Here is a 21234-nt window from a genome sequence, read left to right on the forward strand (position 1 = left end):
GGCCGGAAATTGGAGAATATTCCTGCCTTTGATTGTTTTTGTTAGAATATAGCTCAAATGGTGGCCTTTTGTTAATCAAAGAATCAAAAATTTGGTTGAAATTTCATTAATAAAAAGGAAAATCTAACAGCGGGCTATAAACAAGAACGGGCTTTGTGAACCCTGTCAGTTAAATTTAAGCCTGATTTAATACCAGGTAGGACTCATCCAGGTGTATCTGATGTTTTTGGGATGTATCAACACGTGCGGGATACGTGCACGTTCCCTATGAAATGAATCCTATGCATGTCTTGTCAATAATTGTGCAGGATCTGAATAAAAATGGCCGCCACAAAGTGTCACCGACCCCTTCGACCTCTCAAGCATGAGTGTCCAGAATTTGGAGGATGTGTGTGTGTATGCGTGTGTGTGTGTGTGGTTCGCCTCCAAGCCAATGTCAGTCAATTATTCAGCTTGATATCAGCCAACCAATCAAACAGCTTCGCCTGTAGGGTCGCCACCTCGGCCCATCCAATCAGCTCTCTCTGCCAAACAGTAAAGGAAAGTCACCTGATTAGCATCGCCCAAAAAACGAGCCGGTCGCGCTGACTCTGCATTTTATTTATTTTATTTTTATCTTATTTTATTTATTTTTTTCTCCCTATGCCGTGACTCAGGCGACACTCCACGGTAACCCTTCAGACAAAAAAATAAAAAAGGATCCGTCAGAAGTGTCAGACGATCCGAGAGGACTTTCGCCAAAATGTATCTCCGTCCCTTAACGCTGATAAAGCACACCGACAAAACTGAGTTACTTTTCATCAGCAGATTTCTTTATTTTTTAAGTGAACAGGAGGATGCTTCACTATCTTATTAATTGTTGAAATGAACATCGGGGCATGTCTTGTTTTTCTATCCATGGATTTAGTTTTCCCCTTTTTCCCTCTCCCATCGATACTCGAAACGCTTCCTTCTTTTTTTTCACGCAGTGCCGGAGGAGTTAAAGCACCGCCGACTTTGTTTCATGAATTACAAAATTGTTGAAATGCCTTTTTTTTATTCCCTCTCAGATTGATGGCAGATCATCCGATTGGCTCGGCATGTTAATTCCGACGCCCGCTAGCAGAACCTGACTCTGTGACACTTTTAACTAACAGCGCCAAACTTTGATACCGATGCTGGCCGACGAAACAATTTTCTCTCATTATGCGGCGTATTCAAAGTCGGACCTCGTTTCCTTTCTTTTTTTTTTATCCGCTTTTTACGATGTTGCTACCTTACCTTGGCGTTCTTGACATTTAAATACTGATTTATGTAACCCTTCAACCGTCCGCTCTTACTGCATTAATTACTGCCATAACACAGGCAGGGAAGGAATAAATCTGCCGTGCTCATAAATGGCTTTGAAAGGACCATTAACTAAAGATAACATGTCTAGGGTGCTTATGATTGGCCTGCTAAATTACCTCCCCAATGGGAGCCATGATGGACTTTTAAATCCAGAAATATTATCATGCAAAGATGATATGCACAGGATCTATCTATCTATCTATCTATCTATCTATCTATCTATCTATCTATCTATCTATCTATCTATCTATCTATCTATCTATCTATCTATCTATCTATCTATCTATCCATCCATCCATCCATCCATCCATCCATCCATCCATCCATCCATCCATCCATCCATCCATCCATCCATCCATCCATCCATCCATCCATCCATCTATCTATGTATCCAAGCAGCTTTGGGTTTTGGGTGCAGTGTGAGGTCACTCCATCCCAGACAGGAGGGACCGTCCGTTTCCCGGTCAACCCTCCGATCGTATTTGCGCCTGCGGTACCGAGTGAGGCGTCTTCTGCCGCACATGTGTTTACAAGCAGAGCATCAGCCGTCTTGAAGTCCACACTTCTCTGCCCGCAGGACTCTGCACACAATCCCCGTATGAATAATTCCACTTTAAACACAAGTCCGGGATTGATTCTGCCGCGGCGGCTCCCGCTGCAGCCGGTCCAGACCAGGCTTGGGGTTGAGGTTAACAGATACTTCATGGCAGTATAAACCAAAAACAAAAATACATCATTTTATGGATTCAGTTAAAACCGGCGAGTAAATCTATGTACCCCCCCCCCCCCTTCCATATGTCTCTTCCAACGGGGTCATTTTAAACCGCGGTATGTCGCCAGTTGCTTTTTCCATATTGGTTGTGCAAATAATTAAAGAGTTAGACAAAAAACAAAAACAAACAAAAAAAAAAAAAACATGCTCCTGGGATGGGTGCTGGATAGACTGGAAAAAGTTTTTAAGAGAGTTTCGTAAAATCTTCACACTAAAAGCTTCTCCCATAGGGAAACACCAGATTACATACCTTTTTTTAACCTGCTTTCATTGATTAATTGCAACCGCTAAAATGTATTTATAATGACAGGACACATCCAATAACCTATATGCTTATTTTTTCTCATTAATTGATTCATTTATCTTCCATCCTGAGGGAATCCTGGGGGGCACAGACCTGTTAGGTTGAATTTAACAAAAAAAAATGCTACAAAAAGGAAAAAGTATTTATTTTTATTTTATTCTCACATGCATGACATTTTGAGAAAAAAAAAAAAAAAAAAGGGCTCTTCCACAGATGCTTAACAGAGATATGTTTTAACAAATATGTTATTGTGGCGCCAGTTTTAAAAAGAACAACCTTTTTTTTGGGGGGGGGGTCAAATATTTAACCCTAATGAGATGCAACAGCACTCTCACACACACACGCACACACACTACCAGGGGATGGACCTTCATTTTCACGTTGATACGGGTGGCGCCTTCGCCAAACATGCGTATCTTTGATGAGGAAAACCGCTTTCAGATTGCAACGGCTTATCTATTTAACCTTGTTCTTCATCTCTTAGTCTTTTGATTGACACTGAAAAGGCAATAATCCCCACCGTTCAGTTTGTCTCGTCATTGTTTCACCTTCCGAGCGCTTGGTAATCACTGCCTCCGTACTCATCTGTGTCTGAGTCGATTTGTAAGTTAAGGTGAGCTCAGCCGTTTTTTTAAATGTGTCTGTGTGTGTCCAGGCGTGCACACGTATGTATGTGTGTGTGTGTTTTAGCAGGTGTTTGTCAGTCAGCTTTGCGGGGGGTCTCTTGATGTAAGATTTAATACGTCATGCTACGCTAACCACAGCTATTAGATATCACACACATGCTGGTGCGTTCACACCCACAATTCTCTCTAGAGTGCCGTGCAACCAAGCTATTCACACACACACACACACACACACACACACACACATACACACACACACACACACACTCACAGGCATGCAATGCACGCACACAACAACTCAGGATGCACATGTTTTATTAATAATTCAAAGCATTCACAGGAGTGAGATTGAAGTTTTCATTCAGTGGAGACATTTGTGCGCGCACACACACACACACACACACACACTGAAAGTATCTCTACAGGCAATAATCTGTACATGAGTTACCGGTTAATGTTTTATACTCCACTTAACAGCATTAGCCATGCATGGCCCTCGACGGCTGTCTGTTCCCCTGCTGTCAGTCTTTATTTTTTTTTTTCTTGAAGGACAAGTTATATTTTTTGAGGTTATTAGATTTGCAAAAGCAACAACGCTAAGGTGATTTGAGCAACCCCTAGAGACACACTCAAATTGTGTGTTAGTAAACATGGGAGTGTGTTTGTGTGTGCGATGCATGCGCGCAGTTTGCTTAGCAATGCTAAATTACCAGCAAAGCACCAAACATACAATATTTTGTAAACATACAAAAAAAAAAAAATAAATAAAAATAGCTAATGGGTCTAGTGTTATCGAGTGGATTTCTGTGTTTAAATTCAAAAAAATATTTGTGGTAAATAACGTGTAGGAAAATACAGCCAAAGGCGAGCGCCCCCGCATGTTGTATTTATTAATAAATCACATTGTTTATTCCAATAACCATTTTCAATCAATCCCTCGTAAATAAAAATGATTTTGCCTGAGGCTGAAAAGTTCACATTTGCATAGGTTAATTTGACTCTTTATTTATTATGATTTTTGTTATTATTTATGTCTTTCAATAAAAGCGGATAATTTCTCTGAGGAGTTCAGGGATTGAAAAATGAAAAAAAAAATACATTAAGTTCATATAGCTGATAAAAAAAAATATTCCTATTTTTTTTTTTTTTTTAATTTTTGTGCTTTTTATTATTAATATCCTAGACATAACTAGAGTTTCCAAGACTGGTGTATGTTGTCAAATTTGTAAAACATGCAGTGCAAAAAAAAAAAAAAAAGTTGTGTTCACCGGCTCAAACATGCTTAAAATAGGTCAGATACACAACGCATGTTGGGGGGATTTAGGTATGTTAATCAATGAACCAACTATCAAAAAACGTGTTTTAATTATTTCAAATAATTATTCATCATACTAAAATACGTAAGTGACCTTGGGGGACAGCAAAAATTGTTGGAGTATAAATAATAATAAAATAAATGTACTGTACCTTAAAAAATCAAATGGAAAATAATAATTAAATCAAATTGAATCATTAATTAATAATTTGATCTTATAATTATGTGAAAAAAGAAATACATAAATAGTGAAAGCTTTTAAGGGGGTTAAGGTTGGAGAATAACATGTATATGTTTGTCTGTGGGTTCACGTGTTACTTTCTGTTTATTTACCAATGTCGGCACAAACAGGGCGCGTTTTCGGATCAGTCGTCCCACCGAGGACGTTTTTCGCAGCCCGAATGTCACAAAATGTCATGTGTGAGGTTTTGTTTCGGGGCGTTAATGTGTGAAATGAGTTTTCGGTTGAGTCGGGGGCTTCGACGGGAGACGATCACGATTGATTGTAAGATTAGGATTTACGTCCGTCCAGCCACGGTAACGGCGAGTAATGAGAGCTGCAAGAGCTTGATGAGAGAAACCAAAGTGAGTGGCCTCGAATCCAGAATAACAACACGCGCGGGTTGAAACGTCAATCGCGAGCGAAGCTGTCACGAGTTTTGTTCTGTCTTCATTTCATCTTATCGTTCCTGACAGCGCCGGTGGCATTTTGAAAATTAAAAGAAATGAGAATACGAAAAGTTCCCAAGTCGAGAAATCTCTTCTAGGTGTCGGAGAGATAAGTACGACTTTTTTTTTTTTTTTTTTTCTCCTCCTTTTTCCCCCATGTACCGCAAATATAAAACTATCTACGTCGTACCCAAATGGGGTCGAGGTGTTGGAGAAAATGTCAGAGTAGGTCGAATCCGACATTAAACAGTTATTACCCAGGCCTCTCCAATGTGCAAAATTGGCGATATCGCCGGTCTGGCCACAGCTGCTCTCTTTCCCTGTGATTTACAGGAACTGTGTATATATATGTGTGTGTGGGTGTGTGTGTGTGTGATGATCGGAAGATAAGGTCAGATGGTTTGGACATGTACAGGAAAGAGGAGGGACGGTTGAGACCTGGGCAGAAGGATGAGGGGGTTGGAAGTGCCGGGCAGGACGATAAGAGAAAAAAAAAAAAAAAAACCTGAGAGGAGATTTACTGGAGGGAGAGGAAGTCAGCTGGCGTGAGAGAAGAGGGTCAGATGGAGGGAAATGATTGGCTGTGGCCACACCTCAGGGGAGCAGCACAAACCAACATAGCACACTCATATTGATGTTTATCATGTTAGTGGAGCGCCGTGAAAATAAATCAATAAATACATACACAGATACATACATAAAGTAGTGGATGAAAAAGTAACAGCAATTACACCTATAATAATATGAATAGAATAAATAATAATAATAATAATAATAATGATAATAATAATGAAAATAATGATATTAATATAAATAATAATAATAATACAATCAATAATGATAACACCAACAACAACAATAACAACAACGATAAAAATGATAATGGTAGTAATGATATTAATGATAATAATATCAGTAATAATAATGATGATAATAATAATAATAATAATAATGTGAACAACAACAACAATAAAAATATTAATGGTTATAATGATATCAATGATAATAATATCAGTAATAATAATAATAATAATAATAATAACAATAACAATAATAATAATGTGAATATTATTAGTTATGTGGTAGTTGTATTATTATTATTACTACTGATGTAATAATAATAATAATGATTATTATTATTATTATTATTATTATTATACTATCACCGCGACTACTACTGCAAATTATAATGATAGTAGTAGTGGTAGTAGTAGTAGTAGTAGTAGCAGTAGTATATGCTGTAGTGAAGAGTTTGGGTCCCTAACTTATAAGCAAATAATTTGCATGATGTAGTAACTAGTATTTTGAGAAGTCCTTCAGACACACACTGGTGTGTGGTCTCTTCACTTTTGTCATATTTTCATCCACTGATCCCTGCAATGCCTTTTCTTATTACAAAATACAAATTTTTTATATCTTTCCCCCCCAACATATTTTCCCACTGGTCTGCAGTTGCGGCGCAGAGATGTGGCAATCAGGCCACATTCAATTGACATCTTTTTTTTTTTGTTTCTTTTTCCAAACAACAACTCCGAGGCGTCTTGTGGGGATTGTGGTTTTAGCATTTCTTTCTTTTTCCGGGTTGCTATTTCACAACAACCGCGGGTTCACATGCGGGTGTGAAGTCCCCCCTTCCAAACCCCCGGAGGGATTGTGGGAAGCCGCTTCTCCCCAGGAATCCCTCCGCTTCCTACATCCCGCACATGTGACCCGGCGACGCCGCGCTCATTTACCTCGCCGAAAAAACCGTACTGACAAGGCGGCCGGTCGAAGCCTCCCGCGGAGAAGAAATGTGACATGATGAAATAGGAAGAGGAGAGACGGACGAGTGCTCGCGCCGGTGGACGGCGAGAGCTATGCGGTATTGATCAGCACTAAAGGCCTTCTTAGGGGACACATTCATTTACTCAGTTCTGTTCAATGTCAACTATGGCATTTGATTCTCTTTTTGAAAAACTTTGGGAGCCTCTCTGATCGCGCTCTCTCACCTCCTCCCCGCTCCATCCCTCGCTTCCCTTAATGGATATTGATTCAGTTTTTCGGACATACAGTAGGTGTCTATCTATTGCACCAGTTTCGTTTTGCTAACCTCTGCTGCCTTCAAGCTCTCTCTCGCTCTCTCTCTCTCTCTCTGTCGCCCATCTTTTCACATGACAGTGTGAAGAGTGTGAGCGCAGGTGCGAAGGAGTGTGTCTGGGCGAGTGTGTGTCGGTGTGCAGTCGCGGCTTAGCGGAGTGACAGTGATGTCGGACACGTAATGATTTCCTATTGGCTGTCAGCCCCCGGGACTAACGACCCGTTATTGATCTGACCAATTAGCATTCACACCTTAAATTAATACTGAAGCCTGACGTGCACATGAGCATGTACACACACACACACATCTCTAAAAGGTTACACACACGCACACACACATCTTTAATTAATGGTAAGGAGAACCATGGCTGTGAGAGAAGATAAGACAAGATATAGGGGGATTTGTGTGTGTGTGTGTGTGTGTGTGTGTGTGTGTGTGTGTGTGTGTGTGTGTGTGTGTGTGTGTGTGTGTGTGTGACAGATGGGGGCAGGTGGATCAGAACCATCAATCCAATCGTTTTGGGTTTGAACAAGCTTTAGTCAAATTATATCTCGGTTGTTAATCAGTACATACAGAGATAAATAATACCATTAAATGTATATGATATAAAAAGTACATATCTAAAAAGAAACTGCTTTTGCTCTCATTTGGTGCGGCAGAAAATCCAATTACCTTAACCCCAGTTAGTCTCCGGTGTAACTATGTAATAAAACTGTAATTATAATGTAATAAAAAGTGTGATTTTACATTTTTCGCAACATATTATCGCCCCGCCGTGCTCGCCGCTGCGGCGCCATGCAGATGGTCTTCAAACGCCAGCGGTCGTTTAAGACCAGATCAAACGCTGCCGTGTTGGATAGATACAGATATACTGGAAAAAATAAAAACAGCAAACAAACCTGACCCTGATCTTATTCAGCTCTGATGTCTGTAAACGCAGCGCAATTAGTTACAGAGGGATATCTCTGTGTGTGTGTGTGTGTGTGTGTTTGTCTAATGAAGTTCTGCTAGCAGGGTTCTCCGGGTTTATTGAACCGGGCCACAGTGAAAAATTGATCACAGCATCGGGGGAGGAACGTCCAGCGGGTCGTAAACGCTCGCCCTTCCTGTCCGAACGCCATGGCGACGACACACTGATGCAATAACACACAGTCGTGGCGATCCACCCACTCAATCCATAGATAGCTAAAGGGATAAAAAAAATCATGAATGTGCCTGTTGAATTCAACTTCCTCTAGGAATATTCCTCGGCTGGCATACAGTTAATTATGTTTCAGAGCTAACCGCTAACTAAAAAGTGATTAAATTGAATTGTGACCGGAAAGCTTTTCTTTATTGATCGATGACCGTTCGCATTGATGACTATCTGTGAAAAAAATAAACAAAAAAAATAAGCTGACTAATCCCCTGGCTATTGCACGGGTGATAATAACCGGGGAAAAATAAAAATAAAGCAAACATAAATGAACAGAAACGTATCAATTCTGCGTTTCGCTTTGCAGCGGAGGATCATCCAGATGGACTTACAGCTGCTTCAAGGTCAAATCAAATAGCGGTTGGGAGATTAATTTTGTACACAGAATGCCGAGGTAACACCAAGACAATCCTTTACCTTCGGGAAACGGTGTGTGTGTGTGTCCGTGTGTGTGTGTGTGTTTAATTATCTTCACAGTTGTGTGGTGTGTATTAAATCCAGCAAGGCATTAGTGGTCCGCTGCCCTGGCTCCATAATGTTTGATCTCCACGAGAAGCTATGATCATTAGTAGCACAGTGTGTGTGTATATATGTGTGTGTGTGTGTGTGTGTGTGTGTGTGTGTGTGTGTGTGTGTGTGGATAACTGATCTTCACAGCTGCCAGATGATCTGCCTCTTTGAACACCCACCCCTCCTTTTTTTTTTTTCCTCTCCCTCACAATGTCTGCATCTCCCTGACACACGCCACTCCCTCCCTCCGCTGCCACTCAGTCCCCTTTCCCTCTATTAGTCTTTTCATAATTAAACGTAATTCCTCGTAATTACCAGGCAGCCTGCAATCAAAAGTCCTTTTCAAGGGGAGGCTCAAAAAAAGTAGATGGTCGACTCCACCGGAGGAGCCTTTTCGCTTCTTTGCGCTCGAGATGAGGTCGATTTGGGAAAACATTGGCTCTTTTTCCAACGTCCGTTGTTGAAATTGGACGGTGTTTTTCATGTTAGATGCCAATAATTCCGGTTAGCATAGCCATGCTAGCGCTGACTGCCAACGCAGGCCTGGGCGAGGTGAGGTTCGCTTCCGGCCAGGACTAAGTGGACGATCAACACTGTTAAAAAAAAAAATCAACATTAATTGCTGGTCTGAGAATGATTGCGTCTGGATTCCAGTCCCGTCCGTCCGACGAGCCCCGAGTCCCGCCGCCAAAGGACACGCTTTCCGCGTAACAAGGTCAAAGCGAGACACGCTAATATTTCTGATTTTTTTTTTTTTGGAATACGCCAACGTGAAATCAGAGTAGTTAGAAAAGAGAAAAATATTTTTTAAACTCGACTCACTTTTAGCGCCACTGTTTTTCGCGGTGCTCGGAAGCTCCCCGAGAAGCCAATTAGTCAAATATTGTGATTAAACCAGTCAATTTGTGTCGACGGACCGCCATCAAGCCATCGGAGCGTTTTCGACTCTGACTTTTGCGGTTATAAAGTAAAGGGTAATTACTGCATTTATTAACAGCAAAGCCGTCGTGCTTGCTGTGCACGCTTTATTGCCTGGGAACGTCACCGGTGGGGCGAGTCGGAGCACGAACCCTCCTGTCGGAGGTTTCGGTATTGCTTTGTAAAAGCCGAGATGTTTGAAACAGCTATTTAATCCAACAGAGAGCTCAAATAATAGCTAGACATTGGTTGTAATCTGTTAAATATCTCACCTCCAGAATAGATTTGGCGTGAAGAGGGTTTATTTTCTCACCTCCTGCTGGTTTGTTTTATAACAGACTAGGGGAAGGGGGCGTTTTCTGGGTTTTATTTCCAACTGGCGATTTTGTATAACGTTCAAGTCGCTTGATAAAGAATGCAAATGTAAAAAAAAAAAAAAAAAAATTGCTTTTATTTTTACGCTTTTAGAGATTTGTTAAAAGGTGGTAATATCTTAACAGTCAATCAAATGTAATAAGTGTCCGGGTTTTAGTTTGTACGTCACGACTCATCTTCCATTGTGCACCATCTGCCCAGTGTGAGTCCGACGAGGGATTTACATTTGATACCGTTAAGACTTTTTGTGGGGTAAAGCTGTCATCGCTTTCACAAAGCAAATATATCTCATTGTTGGCGTTAATCTTCTTTTTTTTTTTTTTTTTATTTAACGTTAAAAATAATAAGATGATAAAAAAGTGCATGTAGAATAATTCCATTATTATCTCACGCGTGACTGTTCCGCTGCCAAGCTGAAGTCGCGGCGTGAATGACAGTTGTTTGACAAGTCCGCAGCAGCTCGGCACAAATGAAGGGATTGTCCAGGAAAAAAAAAAAAGACTGTCCATATAAAAAGCTCTTCACTGCCAATGATTCAAATATGCGGGCGGATTATAGCGTTACTGATATCATTATGGGTTTAGAATTGCGTCATTAGCTCCTTTCCAAGACTTTATTATTAAGTTGTTTTTTTTAAGACATGCTCTTCTTTTCTTTCTCAGAGTATTTTTTTTTTTTATTAAATTTAAACTTCCATTTGAAAGTGCACTTGGAAAGTTAAGATTTAAATCTTTTTTTTTTTTTTTTTTTTATCAAGATCTGGATGAAGTCCTGTGGGACCCGCAGGAATCTGGAGATAGAGTGACAGAGATTTATCAGAGATATTGTTATATTTGACAATCCTTAAAAAGCAATATGAATATTCAACACCAAAAAATGGAATATACATATTCAGATTCTATTTAGTCATTCATTCATTTATTTATTGTGCAAGATACATGTTGTCCAGTTTATAAATTGTCCTCTGAGATTGTGATTGGCTGATATTTCGACAGGAAGTTTCCACATGATTGACAGGTGGATTAAGCCCCGCCCCTTGTCAGCTGGGATTGGCTCCCAGTGCAAGTCAAGTGATATCTATAACAAATAACTAAATCAAAGGTTTGTATACATAATTTCATTTATTTCAATCTAAAAATAGTAAACAAATTAAATTAAGAGGACAAAACCTTTTTTTTTTTTTTTTTTTTTCCCATGGCAATAAACGAAACAATTGACCCTTTTAAACAAGTAAAGGTTCATGTTTTAATTCCATTTGTTTCACAGTTCACTTTTACTTTCATACTAATTTCAACTTCTGCAACTCCAGAGGCTCCCCTGATTGATTTGGAAACGGCAATCCATCACCGCGGACATGTCGCTGTCAGTTATCTTCTGCCAAACTGCATTGCAGTGCAGATGCCGGACGGGGAAACGTATAATCGTGTCTCATACAAATGTGTTCTGGAGCGCCTGCCATCGCTGAAGAAAATAAGTTAAATATGTAAAATAGATAAATGAATAATGGTAATAATGATAATTTATATCTCTGCTTGGTTTCCTAATTATTCAAGTGGCAATGTTGTGATAAGGGAACAAAAAGCATCAAAAAACAGAGGTTTAAAGCAAATATATAAAAATATATAATATATTAAGCTTTAGAATAACACTTACATGGCTAATGACAAAAAGAAAGAGAATTGTCATTGTTTTTCTTTTCTTTTTTATTGTAGTTTGACTGTGAAACGCTGACAGCAACCAGGGGAATTAAGGATAACTAATGATGGGAAAAAAAAGATAGAAAAAAAAATGGTGATAAATTATAAATAATAAATATATTGAAATAATAAATTAAAAAGTTTCACTGCAGAGATTGACAAATCACAGTTGGCGTTTCTGTGAGGCCTCCACATTCAGAAATGACTCGATCCATCTCCATCTCTTAAAGTCGTAGGGAAAAAAGCATTCAGTAGAACGTCCGGAAAACAATTTCCCCGGAGTTGAAAATGGAATTTCATGCACATGGTTTCCGGTAACGGATTCTTTCCCTCTCCCTTTTTTTTTTTTTTTTTTTTTGCTCCCCGTCTATTCTTTATGGGTACAAAACCGGATTCATCTTTTACAGAACTTACTGCTGACTGAGGTGTTCAACCTCCAACCACATTGACACCCCTCTTCCTTTTCACACACACACACACACACACACACACACACACACACACACATTCCATCCCCCAGCCGCGTGTCTTTGCTGTCCTTCATCCCCCCCACCTTCCCTCCTCCCGCCCTCCGGTCTGCAGTGTCATCCGTCTCACTGAAAACTCCACGAGCGTGGCGGCGTAGCGTCTTCTATTTTTATTTTTTATTTTTTTTCTCTCCCAACTTCTCACTTCTTTGCTCCCACCTCACTTCTCCCGTCTCCGTCCCGTGCTGTAATTGCTTATCTGGGGAAAAATGAAAATCCAGGTAAATGGTTACGTATATGTGTGTGTTTGTGTGTGTGTGTGTGTTGGAGAGAGAGCAGGGGTTAAGTTTACCGCTGCATGCTGGCATCTTCTTTACACAGCTTTACATTGTCTATGTGTGCGTGTGTGAGTGTGTGTGTGTGTGTGTGCACGTGACAAATGCAGATAGTCCTACAGATGGTCCATAAAAGCAGCAGCTTGTAATGAAGCGGCTGAGACTGAAATCATGGCTACGGTAAGCTGGGGAGCAGAGACGGAGACGGCAAAGAGGCAAAGACGGATAGATAGATCCATAGATAGATAGATATCAGCAGCTAATATAGAAAAAAGAAGAAGTGAGGGCATGAGGGAATAAATAAGAGACAGCGGGTGGCAATAAAGCACGCGGTGAAATGCTCCAGCCTGCTGCCTACTGAATAAACCAGTGTAATGAAACTCTGTGATGTTAACAATAAAATAGGGATCGGAAAAAGGGGGGGTGAGAAAAGGTGATGGAGTGGAGAAAATCTGAATTTACACGGAGGGGTGGGGAGGACAGGAGGGTAAATACAGGTGGGGGTGATGGGAGGGGGACATAAAACAAGATATGGAAGGGTGGTGATAAAAATGGAGTAAAGGAACCACAGATATATATATGGAAAATAGGAAAGAGTCATTTTGAAGGGAGTGAGAGTGGATATAGGAGTGTGTGTGTGTGTGTGTGTGTGTGTGTGTTGGTATGTTCGGTGTTTGCGTTAGCTCTTGGTCGGGGTAAATGTGTCTGTGACATTGGCCTGATCCAGAAACAGCCGGACACCGAGTCGGGGCCACGCTGAGTGACAAAATCAATAAGCCAACAGGTCACAGCGCCGGGCCGACCCGACATCCAATCACAATTCAATGTGGGGGGTCGCCGTGGTGATGGATGACCTTGGCTGTGTGCGTGTGCAGATTCGCCTCCAGGTGGGGGCTTGTCAGTGATCATTTCCTTTTAACCTGAGGTTGAACTATGTGTGTGTGTGTGTGTGTGTGAGTGTGTGTATGTGTGTGTGTGTACGACATTATTCACCATTCAGGTTTTTTTGCTTGCTATGCAAACGGCGGTGGAGAAGTCGCCTTTTCTTCATACGACCAAATTGATCAGCGAACTAGATATACACGATCAATATCATCCTCAAAAGTTGGACTTTTGGATTCAAAGAAACACACACACACACAGGCGCGCACACACACACACACACACACACACTTCCTGTGATAAACTGCCGTGATAAGATTCATCGAGCGAGCGTAAAGGTAAAATCTGGTTTCCGAACAAATGAATCCGATTAACTGTTATCAAATGGGACGTGGTATTGTCGTCGTGGCGACGGCGGTAAAGGGGCCCAGACTGAATTATTTGGCGGCGTTCTCAAAGTTCAGAGGTTCAGAAGTGAAATGAAATTAAAAAGTGGAACCGCGTTCATCAAACTTGGGAGAGAGGAATTGTTTGAACCCGCCGTCGAGGCCCCGGGTGGCGGACGGCGGGAACACGCGGCGTCAGCAGTTTGGCGTCTGACAGAGCCTGCGGGTCTTTCCAAGGTACGTCGGGTAACCGTGGCGACGGACTCAGCGAGAACTCCCGTTCTGGTTATTGAATGTATGTCGTAGTTTGTCCCACACGGACGAGAAACCCGGCGTCAAAACCCGGAAGGACAAATAATCTCTAAAACTTCGGAACAAAAGGAGTTTTTTTTATTTTTTCTTTCTGTGAAAGAGGATGGTAATCTGATAAATGTCATGACTTCATTAGATCTGGCAGGTGATCTCATTTGGAAAGGTACCTACTACGAACAAATTAAACTCTAAATTAATCTACAAATGAAAAGATGGTGATTTTTTTATCATTTCTATGGCGGCGGTAAATGCAAAATTATATTATATATTTTATAATTATTATAATATATATTGTAATATATATAAATATTATTATGTGTATATATTTATTAAGTAGTGAAAATGTTTGCCTTTGAATGGTTCAAATAGTCCGCTATATCCTGAAAATTTTATTCCATTACAAATAAATAAATGTGTAGTTAGATTATAGATTAATAAGATGATATACATAACAAATAAATAGATGGATGCATTTTAAAAAAAATGAGTTTGACACAACTTAAAGCATTTAGCTTTCTTATTTTTCTTCCTTTTCTCAAATAATTCCATCTATTCATTTATTTTCATTTATTCATGTTTGTCCTGCATTCATATAGAGAACCGTTCACTCTCATCCACATTCGAGACAATTTAAGATATGATAACATAAAGATAAGATAAGATAAAATGTATTGATCCCCATAGGGGAAATGCCTTTGTCACAGAAGCGTAACAGTTATAATGTCAAAAAATAAATAAATATTAATATGAATAGCAAGATAGAAAACAGGAGATAGCAAGACAAAAAAAAAAAAAAAATAGTCCACGAATAATAGACAACAGGGGAGAACGTAAAGTCAAACCAAAGGAATCGAACCAGAGACCTTCTGAAAGTGTTTTTTTATCTTTCTTTTTCTTCTCTTTGGGGACTGGGCAAATTCATGGTTTTAGATTTTGTGTATCACAACCTTCGCAACAGTAGAGCGTCCCCAAATTCGTGTCTGTTTATTGGTTTTAAAGGAGGAATCGACAAAAAAGGTAGAAGAAGACAGGGTGGAGGCGACGTAAAAATCAAACCGAGGTGAGGAAAGTCGTGAGTCCAGAGGGAGAAACCTGGGTTTTGTTTTCTTCAACATCTAAAAATCGGACGCTTTAGCCTTCGGCGGACCTCATTACCCCTGTGATTAATACTAATTAAAACACCCTTCCAAGTTTAATTTCAAGAAATGTTTTAATCACAGAGAGCCGCTCACGTTATCCTTTTGGTCGAGCGGCGTCGCCTCGGCAACGACGACAGAAAGTAGCGGCGGGAGGCGAGCAGGTGGGGGGTGAAAAAAGGTGTATAAATGAATCAATTACCCAACCAATCTAAGATTCACTCATTCAGTTCATTTCCTGACATCAGATCTTTTTCTGCCCATTATCTGCTTTACGAATGATAATTAGACAATTTGGGAAAGACGCCACCGCCATTCAACCACTTTCGTAGCTACAAGCTAAATTGTCTTTTGAAGGCTTCCGAACTTTGAGGAGCCACCGCTCTGCCAAGGCAGATCATTCAAAACAAATGTCCCTCATTTGGGAACACACACACACACACACACACACACACACAGATATTTAAAAACATTTTTGTGTCGAAAACACACACGTTTCTTTGTCCCTTACATTGATTTCTGAGTTTTCCCTCCCCTCTTTTCTGTCTTACCATTCTTTCCCATCTCCTTCTGTCCCGGCAGTTTTGTACTTCTATATATCATGTTGAAATAATCGGGCTGGCAGGCGTCCCCTCTCCCTCCGTCCCCCAGTTTGTGTCTCTCCTCCTCCGCCTCGCGCCTCCTCCCTAAATCCTGTGTGTCTGAACGGTTTCCCACCTGTATCAATCAGGTTCAAACAATAAGACCGTGGAGCCCCTCCTTCACTCCCTTCCCTGTTCTCCCATCAACTTCCTGGTTTATGGCTTAACCCCCCTCCCCCCCACTGTGTGTGTGTGTGTGTGTGATTCGTACACTCGACTTATTCACAAGTAAATGTATCTTCAGGGAGTGATGTGAGTGACTATAAAACACACACACACCGTTGCTCTTCCTCTCTGGAGGAAGGAGTTTGTTCTTCAGCGAGCGGCGGCGCAGTCATAATCAAACGGTTACATAACGGCTGAGGGGAGAAGCGAGTCTCATCGGATCGGGCCAACGCCAAGGTTGGGTCGCGGCGTGACTTTTGAATGGAGTCGCATGTCCGAAATAAAAAAAATAAATAAAAAAGGTCGCCTCGCCATTTTGCATTGCGGTCATGTGGCCCTCGGGTTTGAAAATAACAGTTTACTTTTGTGCCTTCTGTCAAATATTCGCCAAAAATGATATCTTGATGTCGTCAAACATCCTGTTATTTTGATGACGCCTTGATGCCACGAAGCACAAACGTTCACAAACGTCAATGTTCGCGAATCGAATTGATGTTTCCAATGGAAATCGGCGTAAATCCTATTGATCCGTTCTCCACTACCAAAAAACAGATGTCACTCTTCAGAAACTCTTTCATGGGTTTATTTGTGGCAAAGGCAAAAACAAGCACATCTCCTGTCCAGTTTGGGATGCTAACAGGAGTTATTGTGGATGTAATCGCTCGGCACCCCGGCCCAACAAGGATTGTCTGCATGTTTATCCTTATACCTTATACCTTTATACCTTATTTTCTGTCTGTCTATAATAATGTCCTCTGTTGGTCTGATCCCCATGCAGGCATTTTTATATATATATATATATATATATATATATATATATTTATTTTATTATTATTATTTTTTTTTACATTTATTTATATTTTATGTTTTGTTTAATATTTATTTACCTTTTATGTTTTTTTATATATTTTTTATATTTATTTATATTTTATGTGTTTTTTTATTTATATTTTTATATCAATTTTTTTCATGTTTTTTTAATATATTCTTTATATTTATTTATTTTTTACGTTTTTTTTATTTTTATATTTTATATTGTATGCTGAAGAACTTCAATCACAAAGGTTTTTTCAAGAAAACATTTTTTTAAAAAGTATCGATGCCTTGTGTCAGTTTTCGAAAAAGTAGTTAAGATAATGTCATAAGGTTAAAATGTTGAAAGGACATCATATATCAAAGAAGAGGCACAGGAGGGAATCAATCACATGATCATTCTCTTCTCTTAAAAAAATAGCCACACAATTACATATTTGTGAACATATCTCCTGTAAGCATCAGAGGAAAAGTTTATTTTTTGTTCGAAACATCATACATGCGAGAACAAGTATTTTGTGTGATATGTAAAATAAATCATCCTTTGTGCAGATTTTTTCAAAACTCTACTTGTGGCAAATACAGTATTTCTGGTGCTTTTTCTTGGCATTTCCTTTTCTAAATCAGCAAAAGTACAGCCTTCTCAAATATAACTCTTTCTCCAGCAAGTTGCATTTCATTAATCCAAACTAACAATGACTTTGTGTCATCACTTTAGCCACATTAGCCGCCTTTAGCACATTTTGGTTCTTTGTTATCGTACAGATGGCCGACTTTGCCGCACCGCAGCGCTTTAGCTATCATCATTTTCTTCAGAACGACTGGAATTCTCAACTTCTTCTTCACACCGCTAACACCGGCGCTTTTCGAGGACCATAATGATGGCTAGCTCACCGGAAAAAAAAGCTAAAAAAAAATGTTGAACGCTGAATGCCGTCAACAACACGGACATATATGTGACGCTGAACGCCTTTGAGTTTCTTTGTGTGTTCGTGCACAAAATCGAAAACTCTATCCGCGTCCCGATTTGTTCGTAATCAGTGCCGACGTTGGACGGCATCGATCTTTTTTTGTCGCGTCGGAGCGTCTCTTGACCTTCTTCCTCTCTCAACATCTTCTCTCCTCTTGCAGAGCTGCAGAGCTCGTCGTGCGGAAACCCCGGCGTGCCGCCCAAAGCGGTGTTGAGCGGCGGCGGCCGTTTCGCCGTGGGTGACAGCGTGCGATACAGCTGCGTTCCCGGCTACGTCTTAGACGGCCACGCCACGCTCACCTGCATCACCAACGCGGGGAACGCTGCCGTCTGGGACTTCCCGGCTCCGATTTGTCGAGGTAAGGACCGCTGAAACCCCGCATGTTTACGTGCATGGCTGTTTGCCGCGTGAGGGCTTTTATTGTGAAATAAAAAGCGTTTTTAAAGGGCAATTATTTTTATGTAACTCCGCATTAAATAGATAATGAAAAGTGAAAAAGGAACAAAATAAGCAGATAAGAGCAAAATAAATCAAAGTCGATAAAATGTATTAGGGTATCATAAAACGCTGTTAAATGTCAAAATAAAAGCCCCCATATGTTTTATGCTTTTATTTGAGAGACAAAAAAAAAAGACAGACAGACTACAAATGTAGTGCGTGTGTGTGTGTGTGTACTCGTGCGGCTGTATGCATGTGTGCTGTGCAACAGACTGTATAATCAAAAGTGTGTGTGGGAGAGAGGCAAAGTGGGAAGTGCACTGTATGCTTTGTCTATTTTGGGATTTTGGGGGAGGTGTTGCAGCCTCACGTCGTTTCCTGTGCGACGCCACATAAATTCGAAGGACAACTTTCCACGTTTGCATTGACAGACTGTCTCCCATAGATGGAGATATATCAGACGGATATATTAGAATACCCCGTTTGTACAAGATAACCCGGTGCGAATACATTTGCGTGTCGGATTATTTCAATTTGGAGGGAAAACCTGAGGTTCGGTGCAGGCGGCCTTCTGCCTTGATCAGGTGGCGTAGAAAGAGAGGGAGCGGGCAAGAAAGACCGGCATCTAAAAGGAAATTAATGAATTCTATCAATTTATCAACAGTATGTCCATAAGTTGTTGTTATTGAGAAAATATTCTACTTTGTTCATTATACTACCTCGAACAATAATAACGAATTATAATAATAGCAATAATATCAATAATAATAGCTGTAGTAAAATAATAATACTAATAATAATAGTAATAATAATAATAGTTATTATTATTATTATTATTATTATTATAACAGCCATAATAATATTAATAACAATAATAATAATTGTAGTAGTAATAATATCATAACCATAACAATACTAAAATAACACTATCAAATATAATAATAATCACAACAACAATAACAAAAATAACAATAATAATAGTAATAATGATAATAATAGGGTATACATAATAATACAGTTGTACTACTACCATAACTGCAGCTAATAATAACTATTTTTTTATTGTTTTATTATCATACACAGTAATATATCATTGCTATCATTGTTATTATAATGTTATTATTATTATTATTATTATGATTTTTATTTTGTGTAATAATACCACTTTTCCTACTAGTAATACTTCCAATAGTAATCATACTTACTATTGTTTTCCATCAAGGCTCTGTTTAATCCCCATATAGCTCACTGGTGTTCTTTCCTAAAAAGTAAAAAAATGGTAGAATATTAGCCTTTCTTCACCTTGACCATCATGGAACATTGGGAAAAGCAAAACGGATGCCGAACACGCTCACCGCTCTACTCATTTGATCAAAACGCCTCATCAAAACGCCACATGACTTTCACCGCCTCTTTTCCCGAAGAAAAAACCCAAAGCGGATTTAGTTTAACAATCGACGAGACGTCGAAGTAAAACTTTAGAAGAGGAGGAAAAGGTAACGGGCTGCTCGGAGGTCCAGACCGATAACGCCTCCATCCTTCTTTTTATTTAATCTCCTGTCATTTTAAATAGAATTACGACACATCCTAAACGGGGGCAGCGGCATCACCAAAAAAGGTCAGAATGACATAATGGACATGTAAATTAACCTCATCGAATGCGAGAAGAGTGTAAATAGCGTAAATAAATATAATCCTTTATTTTATTTTTTTTTTGTCCCCGATTTTGCTAAACCCTCACATCCACAAACACAAGAAAGCCGGGCCGCGTGGAACGAGCGCGCGTTCGTGCTGAATGGTATCTCCTCGTGCAGCGCACTGAACTATAATTTGGTTCTAAAAGAAGGAAGACGTGAAGGGGAGGAGGAAAAAGAGGGTGCGAGGAGGGGGAGCAGGAGGAGGGGTGGCAACTTGTCATTGCTGGATTAGCAATGTTCCTGTCACTCTGTCAGTAAAAGCCAAGAGGAGCTAAGCTACTAATATGTTCAAAGCAAGTCAGGAACGCACAAATACACAACTTTTCACACTGTTTTTTTTTTTTTTTTTTTTTTTTTCCCCCATACTTGTATGGATTCTTGTGTGTTTGTGTGTCTTCTACCATCTACGCCGGCCAAATGAACTCTCTATTAATTACTCAGACATGAATCAAATGGCATGAAACACTTTTTATCAATATAAACTTTTTTTTTTTTTTTCCGTCTTCCCTCCCTGGTTTGTGTGCTCACAAAAGAAAATTAATCATTAAATCACATAGTCCCGTAATGGGCCTTTTAGACCATTTAATAGCAAAGCTGTGTTTTTACTTCATCAGCTTATTAGTTTTCCTTTAAAGAATAATTATATTACAGATATTATTATAGATATTAACCTTGGATAATATACTAATATACCGAGTATCACATCAAGACTTAGGTCTTTTGAGGTTCTCAGTCATCACGGTCATGGTGAAATCTTATTTCCGTCGCAAGTGGACTTGAATTTCCAAATATAACTGGCAATATTTGTCTACGTCTAAGATGTAAATCGTTGACTTTGTCATATTCTGGTTGCCGGTGGCCACGGCAAAAAGATTTCGACAAGAATCGAGACATGCAACCATTCACTCGTTCATTCACGTCATTTGGAGATATCCAACACACTTGTAGGAAATTTGAGATGTTGCATGTTTTTGGACTGTTTTATAGATATTTGTATTTTATTTTATAGACATAATCAGAGAAAGCGCTCTGTCGCTATATTTTCTCATGTCGCAATGTCATGCAACACTTGTTGTTTTGGAATATTTGTGCCGTGCGATACTTATGCTGCACAAAAAAAAACTGCAACATTGTGCACAGAATTTCTGTATGTGTACGTCAGCCTGTACGTTTCCTCCGACTTTGCACGAAATTATTTACGGGA

The 21234-nt window shown here is 39.7% G+C and overlaps 1 protein-coding gene across 1 annotated transcript in view; it reads left to right on the top strand.

The window, feature by feature from the left end:
• csmd1a (CUB and Sushi multiple domains 1a) overlaps positions 1-21234 on the top strand; it is a 199065-nt gene that overhangs the window by 147580 nt on the left and 30251 nt on the right. The window contains exon 4 of the mRNA XM_086178221.1: positions 18056-18253. Within this exon, the coding sequence (XP_086034347.1) occupies positions 18056-18253 (198 nt within the window). The remainder of the gene's footprint in view (positions 1-18055; positions 18254-21234) is intronic.

Source organism: Fistularia commersonii, chromosome 30 (assembly GCF_037954325.1).
Source record: "Fistularia commersonii isolate RoL2024-O1a breed Wild chromosome 30, RoL_Fcom_v1.0, whole genome shotgun sequence".
Classification (NCBI taxonomy): domain Eukaryota; kingdom Metazoa; phylum Chordata; class Actinopteri; order Syngnathiformes; family Fistulariidae; genus Fistularia; species Fistularia commersonii.